At 45.6% G+C, this 10655-nt stretch overlaps 1 protein-coding gene across 1 annotated transcript in view; it reads right to left on the bottom strand.

The window, feature by feature from the left end:
* Positions 1–206: 206 nt before the first annotated feature.
* Positions 207–10655, bottom strand: part of LOC132243251 (collagen alpha-1(XXII) chain-like) — an 80512-nt gene continuing 70063 nt past the window's right edge. The window contains exons 36-38 of the mRNA XM_059723713.1: positions 9981–10163; positions 6456–6533; positions 207–5561 (exon numbers count right to left, since the gene is read on the bottom strand). Of these exons, the coding sequence (XP_059579696.1) occupies positions 5374–5561; positions 6456–6533; positions 9981–10163 (449 nt within the window). The 3' untranslated portion in view covers positions 207–5373. The remainder of the gene's footprint in view (positions 5562–6455; positions 6534–9980; positions 10164–10655) is intronic.

The raw sequence follows: 10655 nt of genomic DNA, 5'->3' as shown, positions 1-10655 counted from the left end.
GCAGTGTCCTTCTCCTCTAAAGATGCTAATATCTCATACGGTAGCCTCCCATCGTGCCTAGGGCTCTGAGCGGAGACCCTCGAGTACGACACCGATGCAGCAAGAACATTATGTTTACAGACCACAAAATCATTCGTTTTACCCTTCTGCTCTTCTGTTTTCTGTTGGTGAGCACAAATTTCCAAACAAACAGGCAGAACAGCTGGTCAATTTGAAATAGTTTAATAAGCCCATATTAACAACAACAAGAGAAGAAAAAAAAAAACAGAGCTCAGTAAAATAGCACCATGAGACTGTGTTGCAAAGAACCATTCACAAATGGCAGGGAAGGAAAATAATTAAATGCCAGCGAGAGCTTCCTTGAAAGAAAGCTAATTCAGGCTGAAAGACTTTTAACCACAAATAAGAATCCCTGAAATAATTTAACGCACACGTTTCTTTCCCCCAAAATAATTCTGGGGTTTTCATTTAATAGGCAAAAGAATAATAATAAAAATATGTTTTTAAAAATGCTTGAACAATAGCTTATTTACTAACAACCACAATAATTTATACACTCCATTAAAAAAAAAAAAAATCACACGATGCCATAAAACTCAAATATAATTAGCACCTTTTTAATATATAAATAAAATGTTGGCTGTATCCCTAATCATATTTAATCAGCATGCCCTGTTTTCAGTAATGCTGGACTGCATTGATGAAAAAAGGAGAGCGATGCTCAGATACAAACCACAAGCTCCATTCATAGACATATTGTGATAGGTTGCACTTGCATACACTAGTACTTCTCATCCCATGGACATCACAGGGCTTGATCATGCAACCATTTAGAGATAGGGATGCTGAGGCACGGAGAGGTTAAGGCATACCATGTCAGATCCGGGTGCATATGCTAGGTAATTCAATAAGGCACTGATCCCCTCTCCTTTACTGAACTGTATGCCTTGGAGTAGCCCCCTTGCACCTGCTTATGATACATTGAGTAGGATCATAGGAAAGCACAGCTGGAATGGACCTCGCAAGGTCATCTAGTGCACCCTCTGATTAAACCATCCCTTCCAAGTGTCGGTGTACCCTGCTGCTGAAAGTTTCCAAGCCTGGAGATGCCACAACTTCCCTAGGTGGCCTGTTGCAACGCCTGACCACACTCATAGTCAGAAAGTTCCTCCTAAGCCCCAGCCCAAATTTCCCTGCTGCAGCTTGAGGCCGTTGTTCCTAGTCCTGTCCCTACAGCCAGAGAGAAGAGCCCATGTGTATCCTCTCTATAATCACGCTTCAGAGATTTGAAGACTTGTCAAATGCCCTCTCAAGGCTTCTCTTCTCCAGGCTATATAAACTCAGGCCTTTCCTCATAAGTCTCATAAGTCTTACCTCCCAGGCCCTTCATATTTTTGGTTGCCCTGCACTGAACTCTTTCCAAGCTGTGCACATCCTTCTTCAAGCATGGGGCCCAAAACTGGATGCAGGACTCCAGGTAAGGCCTCACCAGTGCTGAACAGAGCAGAAGAACCACTTGCCTTCATTGGCAAGTGACACTACTATTAATACAACCCAGGTTGCTGAGGGCTTTTTTTGCAACAGGAGCACACTGTTGGCTCATATTCAACATATGGTCAGCCCCAGGTTCGTCTCTGTAGCACTTCAACCAAGCCAGTCCTTCCTCAGTCTCTATTTGTGCAAACCTGCTCAGTAAAGCCCACGTGTAAGGACATGTGCGATTGGGGTCTAAAGAAATGCCCACTGGGGGCTGTGGGAAGATTTCTCAACACTCTTTAAATTAAGTCTATTTTGGATGTTGGGACCTGCACTTCAAATTGCACACACTGGGCCTGTTCCCATTGTGTTTCATAGCAACAGGAAGTTTCTTATTGAATTCTCTATCAAGGCTATACTCTCATCAGTGTATTTCTATATCTCCCGTGATATGAAGTTTTACCTTAAGAAGGGCTTGTTCTCCCTAGGTGATCCTTGTGGGCCAATCCTCTCCTCTGGATGTTATTGCTTAGATATTACAGGTTTGCTCCACAAGGAACACGTGCTATTTTTGCGAAGTGCTTGCGCCAGTTCACAGGGTATTGTTAACTGTTGGTGCGATCGGCATTATCCCTCTAGCAGCATTAATGACATTCTGCCCATATTTTAACCAAACACCACTCTCTTTAAGATCTTCTCTTCTTATGCAAGCCATTTCCTGCCCTCCTGCAATTCAGAGGGGCTTGTAAAGGGTTTGGTCACAACTGATGAGGATGGGTAAGCTACATAAATGAGACAGCCATAGCACACACTTGTAACCAAGTGCATGGAGCTACAGCAAGCAGTGATAGAGAAAGAAAAGCAGAACCATTGGAGTGCTTTCTCAGTGTCCCAGGAAGAGCATGGACTGAAATCAGGGGCATGTCACAAGCATCTAGTCTGTGCATCCTCTATTCATATTTGCTAACTGCCGCTCAAATTGCAGAAGTGCCTTTTATTTTAATAGTAGCCACCTCTTGGCAAAAAGTGCATAGATTTCTGAGTTCAAGAGATTGCAAAGGGGAAAAAAAACACCCTCTTCTCCCTCTCTCAAGCAACTGCATCCTGTGTTAGAGCCTCAAAATGAGATTCCACTGCACAATCTCATGGAGGGGAAAAAGGCCTTGAGCCTATTTTAAGAACATTTGTATGTATTTCCCACTTACACTGTGTACATCATGCTGACTTTGTTAAAGCCAAAGCAGAAGGTGCAGAGGCATTCCTAGATATGATTTAAAGAGTCTTGTGAGTTACTGAAATGACAGGAGTTAAATGTCACATTAACATGGCCCAGTTAAGATACCTGACCTCTACACAACCCGGCCGCTGCCATGATACCTATCAGAAATGACGTTCTGTGCTATCAAGGAGGCACCTCTTGAGTGTGAAACTCACCCTATGTTATCGCTATAGTAGGTGGACTGTATCCTAGCCTTGCACAGAAAGCCTGGTACTGCAAAGCGCTGTGTGATCAACATGCCTGCCTACTGTTTGCTGCACCGATTAGACATTTCAATGGTTTAAATACAGAGAATTGACCTATCAGAGGAAGCACAGCATAGATACACTTCCTTAAGTTACTCCATAAGTAATTAACTCTTCCATGTATGAAATGTTCACCATTATTGTCTTTATATGGCAAAGAACATGGTAAAATAAAATACAATGAACCACTGTGTATTGGCAGGGGAATGACACCACTGCAATCTACAGCAGAAAGACTTCTTTCCTCCCATACGGAGATACGGTCATTATTGCATTTTTCATACTGAAAAGATCATATGCTATGTGGGGGGAGGAAAGTTTGCAAAGTGGCAAAATGGCTCTGTTTATAGACGCACCATCGTTACAACTCTGCAATGCAGCAGTTTCCAATCGCGGTCCGGGTACCACCAGTGGTACACAGATCACCTGTCAGTGGTTCGCGTTAACAGATTTATTATCCTTATTTTATAGGACAAAAATGTGCTGGTGGTACTTAAGGTTGAACTGAAAAATTGGCTGGTAGTACTTAAGGCTGCATCGTTTTAAAATCGGTGGGGCACAATCTGTCAGAGTTTGGGAATCGCTGCTGTAATGGATTCACACTCTCCCCAAGTGACTTCTGCTCAGTTTAAATAACTTGGAAATGCCCTTTTTTTCCTCCCAAGAGAACTCAATTTTGGCATCTAACAAGATCTGCAAAAGTGTGCAGACATCAGCAGTGCCCACTGAGGCCCAACACCCCTTCCCTCTGTGAGAACAAGGCAAGTGACTGTATTCAGAGCACTTCTGACAGTCAGGGTGCTTTGTGTTGAAGTGTGTGCATGAGGCTCATCTTTCCTGATTGCTTGGGAAAAGCTGTCTCTTTGCTTATGGGATTGTGCTTCAATAAATGTGTTCAGCATGAGGGAGAATCTACGATGGAAGTGAATGTCTTTGCCCAGCCCAGCCTGGCAGAACAGGCTCTTTACTCTCTGTATATATTTAAGTTTATTTCTTGCAGCCTTGCGGCCCAAATATTTTCAACAGCTAGTCTCTGGGTGGGATATTTGACACGCCTACAACACTTCCTTTAACTCATTTGTTCTCCAAATGCTTATCAGCACTGCCCACTGCATGTAAGAGGCCTTCTTACGGATCAGCTCTGACATATTGTCCTTACATCCAAAGCTGTGCACAGCGTCGTTCAGAAATGGTGGGCTGCACATTGCACTCAGATGTTCAGATTCGCAGGCAAGGAGGGAGCTCTCACAGTCATAGGACTGGAAGGGATTTCTAGGGCCATCTATTCCAACCCTTGCACTGATGCATGATGGGCTCACTATTCCTAAACCATCTCAAAGAGACATTTCTCCAGCCTCTTCTTGGATCCCTTCCACAATACAGTCCATCTAGACTGACCTCCCATAATATGCTCCATCCAAACATAACATCTAGCCCAGACATGGAAGACCCCTCTATTAATGTTAGCTGGTGACGTTAGCCATTTACAGCAAAGACGGCACAAAATGTCATCTGAACTGAAGGAGGACAAACTTTCCAGTGGCTTGCAGAGGCTTCTCTTCGGCAGCAAGAGCAAAAGCCTCACATGCTGGGACTACAACCTCTGGAGCGTAATGGGAGAACACGTGCAGAGCAGGATGTCGCGTCTTACCTTCTATTCAGAGCCCTACTGTCACGCCTGTAAAAAGGCTGTAAAAAGCCTATAAAGTGGATTCGAATGATTAAAGTTTGTGTCCTTTATGAGCAAAAGAATGTTAAACTTAACATGGTTGTTCTGGGAAACCCAGAGCCTGTTGCCTATAACTGATTGTCCATTGTGAGCTGAATGCAAGGCATCGCTCTTTGCCAGCCTCTGCATGGCATTTTCCCCCAGCGACTTAGCAATTATCAGCTAGTGCTAACAACCTCGTTGCAAGCCCGTTTCACAGGCATGACCATGGATTGAATGGAGCACTTGGGATCTTTCTGGGGGTGGGAGAAGGGGAGGATGGGGTGACTGACGTTCAGACAAGAATTCACCAGCTGAACTCTTATTTTTGGCACCACAACAATTTCTATATAAACAGTGACAGCTATGCTATAAATCAATATCATATATATTTATATATATATATATTTTTAAACCTTTACTCTTAATTTTTAACATTCCCTGATGTTAGAGAGAACAAAAAACAAAATCACTTCTCACATCAACAATAATAATAATAATTAATAATAATTATAATACTAATCTGACCGACCGGCAGCATTTGTTGGCTATCATCGTCTAAAAGGCCTCCCATAAAGAAATGCAAGGAAAGAAATCCAGGAGCTGGATTGTTGAATTCAAGTTTTAGAAATCAGTCCAGAGAGGTTGTCCCTAGGCTGCAGTTTCTAGGGTCCCTTGACGTTGCTGGGCCTGGCAGCCAGACTTGCAAAGTAAGCGCACTGAGAGGGATCGCACTGTCCATTGGCTCCAGAAGGTCCTGGTGGGCCCATGAGGCCAGGCGCCCCAGCTTCACCTTGGGGGCCTGGTGGTCCTGGCATCCCATCTTTGCCATAGCCAGGTTCCCCTGGGAGGCCTAAAATATAAACACAGCATGTTGGGTGAGCACTGCTCCCAGGGGTTGACTCAACAGCATTGTGTCATGAAACAAGGGCCCCATCCAGATGTTTGGCTCAAGACCGTCATGATGTATCAAGCCCAGTCTGGACCATTTCCCCACATGCAGCTAGAAGCAGTGCACTTCCCTGCCTTTCACTCAGCTGCCACCTGGAGTGGCTACTGAACATGCCTCTGTGCATAGCTGCTTTCACACAACATGAGGTCCGCGTGCCAATCGCGGCAGACAGAGTCCTGAAGCACAGCGCTGGCTCCCTTTTGGCAGCGAATAAGGGTGTGAGGAAGGGATGACTAAAGGCTTTTCAACCTGAATGGCTATCAAATATTTGCACATCTGTTGATAAAGACCCAGGATTATGCTCATCTGCCTCAAACACAAGGCTTATATTGAGGCTTTACCAACATCTGGAAAAACCCTAGAGTCTGGGCATTTGGCTGAGATGTGATCCTCTACTTGCTGGCAAGGTACCAGCTGCACTCTGTTGTTACAAGGTTTGGGGAGGCTGACAAGCATCCCAAACTAATCCACTGAAAAAGGGAAGTGAGGAGCACACAGCTAGTAAGATGTCCTGTTATAGCTTGGGAGGCATGAGGTTGGGCCTCCATCTTGATGCAAACACAAAGACCACCCCAGCAGGCTAGCTGCGAAAGGGAGATCGGGTCATTCTGCCTGGGTGTCAAAGGCAGCTGGACCTTTAGCTTGCTACTTCATTCCCTTGTGGGCTGTTGATAAAGATACCAGCTTGCCATTACCACACAAACCCCAGAGGCCACCTATGCTTGGGCAGATGTCCGACCTTGAGCCTATCTTGAGAGACAGTGTGGGACCTGGTTTTAGGAACGACCAACACACCTGGAATCCCTGGAGAACCTATTTCACCCCTCTGACCAACGCCAGCTTCTCCTTTTTCACCATTCGTGCCTCTTTCACCTGGCAAGAGAAAACCAAAATGATTAGTATGATTGGCATAAAACAAAGGTACCCAACAAGGAGGTCCCAGCTCCTGAATAGTTTTGCTAGACCCAAATGTAATACAAGAAAACATAATGGCCATAGCAGGAGTGCTCACATTGCAGCCCTGCAAATTCTGCTAAGTAAATACCTATCATCAACAGTCTCAGACAGGACCTGGTAAGGAGATTAGAGAAGTTGTGTGGAGTGATGCTGTTTGGGACCAATCACTTCTTTGACACATGGTATCTACTGTGATGAAGGCCAGTGGCAGGGATGGGTTGAGAAAGCGTTGAACAGTTGGAGACATCAAGAAATTCTCCCATCCTTTGTATACTTCATACAAGCATTAGGCACATCCCAAGGAGTAATATTCTGCACTGGTCCGGTCCTGCAGGGAGCGAACCAGGAAAGCCAAAGCTGCAACTAAACTCCAACTAGCTTTGAGCTTCAAGGACAATTAAAGGTCCTTTTTCAGATATGTGGGGAGCCGGAGGAAAAGCAGGGGCAACATTGGACCTATGCTGAACCAGATGGGACAACTGACAACTGACACCCAGGAAAAAGCCAACCTATTAAATGGGTACTTTGCACTGGGCTTTCATCAGTCCCATGGGATGCCCATGCCCGCTACGGGACAGGGAGGTCTGGGTGAGGGAGATTCCCTGCCCTCTATCAATGTGGACCTCATAAAGGAACACCTTGAGAGGCTGGATACCTTCAAGTCAGCCGGCCCTGACAATCTACACCCCAGGGTACTCAAGGAGCTGGCGAGCATCATAGCCCAGCCTCTGGCACGGATCTTTGAAAACTCTTGGTGCTCTGATGTAGTGCCCGAAGACTGGAAGAAGGCCAATGTGGTGCCTATCTTCAAGAAAAAGGAGGAAAGTGGATCCGGCAAACTATAGGCCCAACAGCCTGACCTCTATCCCAGGGAAGATCTTAGAAAAGTTTATTAAAGAGGTGATCCTTAATGGACTGGCTGATGCCAGCACCCTGAGGGATAGCCAGCACGGGTTTGTTGTGGGTAGGTCTTGCTTGACCAATCTCATTTCCTTTTATGACCAGGTGACCTATCACCTGGACAAGGGAGAAGAGATTGATGTCATATATCTTGACTTCAAAAAAGCCTTCAATCTGGTATCCCATGATCAACTCTTGGCGAAACTGGCCAATTGTGGCCTTGGGTCCACCATGATCCACTGGCTGGAAAATTTGCTCTGTGGTCGGACCCAGAGGGTGGTAATTGATGGAAGTCAATCGTCATGGTGCCCTGTGACCAGTGGTGTCCTCTAAGGCTCTGTCCTTGGACCCATATTGTTCAACATCTTCATCAATGATGTGGACACTGGAGTCAGAAGTGGACTGGCCAAGTTCGCCGATGACACCAAACTTTGGGGCAAAGCACCTGAGGACAGGAGGGCAAACCAGGCTGACCTGGACAGGCTCAGCAAATGGATGGACAAGAACCTTATGGTGTTTAACACTGAAAAATGCAAGGTTCTCCACCTTGGGAGGAAAAACCTGCAGCATCCTTATAGGCTCAGCAGTGCTATGCTGGCTAGTACCATGGAAGAAAGAGACCTGGGGGTCATGATTGACCACAAGATGAACATGAGCCTGCAATGCGATGCAGCAGCTAGTAAAGCAACCAAAACGCTGGCTTGCATCCATAGATGCTTCTCAAGCAAATCCCGGGACGTCATTCTCTCCTTGTACTGGGCCTTGGTGAGGCCGCAGCTGGAGTACTGCATCCAGTTTTGGGCTCCACAATTCAAAAAGGATGTGGAGAAGCTTGAGAGAGTGCAGAGGAGAGCCACATGCATGATTAGAGATCAGGAAAACAGACCTTACGACAACAGGCTGAGAGCCATGGGGCTCCCTGGAAAAGCGCAGGCTCAGGGGTGATCTGATGGCCACCTATAAATTTATCAGGGAAGACCACCAGTATCTGGGGGAACATTTGTTCACCAGAGCGCCCTAATGGATGATGAGGTCGAATGGTTATAAACTACTACAAAAACATTTCAGGTTGCACATAAGGAAGAATTTCTTTACTGTCTGAGCCCCCAAGGTCTGGAACAGCCTGCCATCGGAAGTGGTTCAAGCACCTACATTGAACACCTTCAAGAGTAAATTGGATGCTTATCTTGCTGGGATCCTATGACCCCAGCTGACTTCCTGCCCTTCGGGCGGGGGGCTGGTCTCGATGATCTTCTGAGGTCCCTTCCAGCCCCAATGTCTATGAAATCCCCATCCCTCAGCTTGAACAGACAGACAAGGGGCTGCTCTTTATGATTTTCCTTTGAAGCCCACATCACTTCAGGTAAGTTAAGCAGGAGAGGTGCACAAGACATTGGGCCAATTTTAGTGCATAGCTGAGCTGTTTAGCTGGCAAGTGGTAACAGAGGAAGACTGAGTCCTTTTCTGAAGGTCACTCCTAAGTGGCATGGTGGGAAGCCTAGTTAGGAATCCACTCTAGAAACCATATGCCTTTTGCACAATTCGGTCAGGGTACTAGATTGGGATGTTTACATAATGGTCTACCCACCTAAGGCTTGATTCTGCAACTTACTGAGCTCTCTGCCCTGGTCCAGCAAAGCACTTTACCATGTGCTTAGCTTTAAGCTTGGATATCGCCCCACTCAGATCCAGGGCACTATTTACAGTTTTAAAGTGAAATGCGTACTTGAGCATATCGATGGACGACAGCCAGAGTGGAACTGAACCACTCCATGGGACTGAATCACTGCTTATTTGAGCTCTGGATGGCCGTGGCCCACATTGTTACAGTAATTGAGCAATGAGAAGTCAGCCTAAGGCAAAGGTTGATGATGCTCGGTTAGATCCAAAGCAGGGATATTTAAATGTCTTGCCAGATATAGGGGAGTTCTGTCCCAAATGATGAAATGAACCCCTTAGAATCATATGCAGTGCTAGGAGGGACCTTAAGAAGTCATGATTAGACTACATGATTTGCCTACTCAAGACAAAATCATCCTTGTCTGAACTGTCCCAGCCAATGATTTGTCTAGCTTGCACTTAACATTTCCAGGGGTGGAGAGTCCACAACCTCTCCAGGTAATCTGTTCCAATGTTTAAGTACCTGATAGTGAGAAAGTCTTTCCTAATACCAAAATTAAGTCTTCCTTGTTGCAATTTAATCCCATCACTTCTTGTCCTGTTTAGGACTAGATTTAGGAATAAGACTCCGAAACAAAACAAGTTAATTAAACATTTCACTGAAAATATTGATAACTGCTCTGTTTTTGGAATCAACAGAACCAAATGATATTTAAACCAGCTCCATTTACCAGCAAAACACTACATGCTCTGTATTTAGAGAAAGTACTGTGTATACTTGCAGCAAAGTGGCATCTTTAAAGGGTGCACAGGCTGCTGGAACAGACTGGTGGATTCACTCACCTTTTGGACCCACAGGCCCTGGTGGTCCTTCAGATCCCGTTTGCCCAGGTCGGCCAGGCTCTCCCGGAGGGCCAGGTCTTCCTGGGAGTCCTTCCTTGCCAGGAACACCTGGAGGCCCTGGTCTACCTTGAGGGGCTTTGACCTGAGCTGGCTGCATCTGAGCCATGAGGTAGGCTAGTTTTGCTGAGGATGGAAAAAGAGGTGGCTTTATTAGGTTAAAAGGTAACTGGCTGTGAGCAATGGAAAGCCAAGGATGCGCAGACAACAGGGCCGGGAACAGTACATGTATTTCTTAACTCACGTCTTAAAACTTTACAAGCAGACTCAATCTGTCATCTCCAAATGACATCCCTCACTTTCCCTAAAATGCTTTAACATACTGCCCTCTTGCCCCTACATTTCCTGAATCTCAAACTGTCCTTTCCTCACCCCGTTGGTCCACATCCTACTCTCTCCTGGGACTTGCTTTCCTCTGACAAAATGGTTAAGCACTTGCTGTGAAAAGAGAATATGTGACTGAGACATTACCCACGTCAGCATATTTTCCATGCATATGCACTAACTGCAACTTCCAGTTTGTGAAGGCCCTGAAATATGTAACACCAACATAAAAAAAATGTAAGGGGGCTTTAGGTGCCTCTAGCTAATCCAAACCATCAGTGATTTCTCTGCTGG

The sequence above is a fragment of the Alligator mississippiensis genome, chromosome 3 (assembly GCF_030867095.1).
Source record: "Alligator mississippiensis isolate rAllMis1 chromosome 3, rAllMis1, whole genome shotgun sequence".
Classification (NCBI taxonomy): Eukaryota; Metazoa; Chordata; order Crocodylia; family Alligatoridae; genus Alligator; species Alligator mississippiensis.
This window is presented reverse-complemented; position numbering and strand designations above follow the sequence as displayed.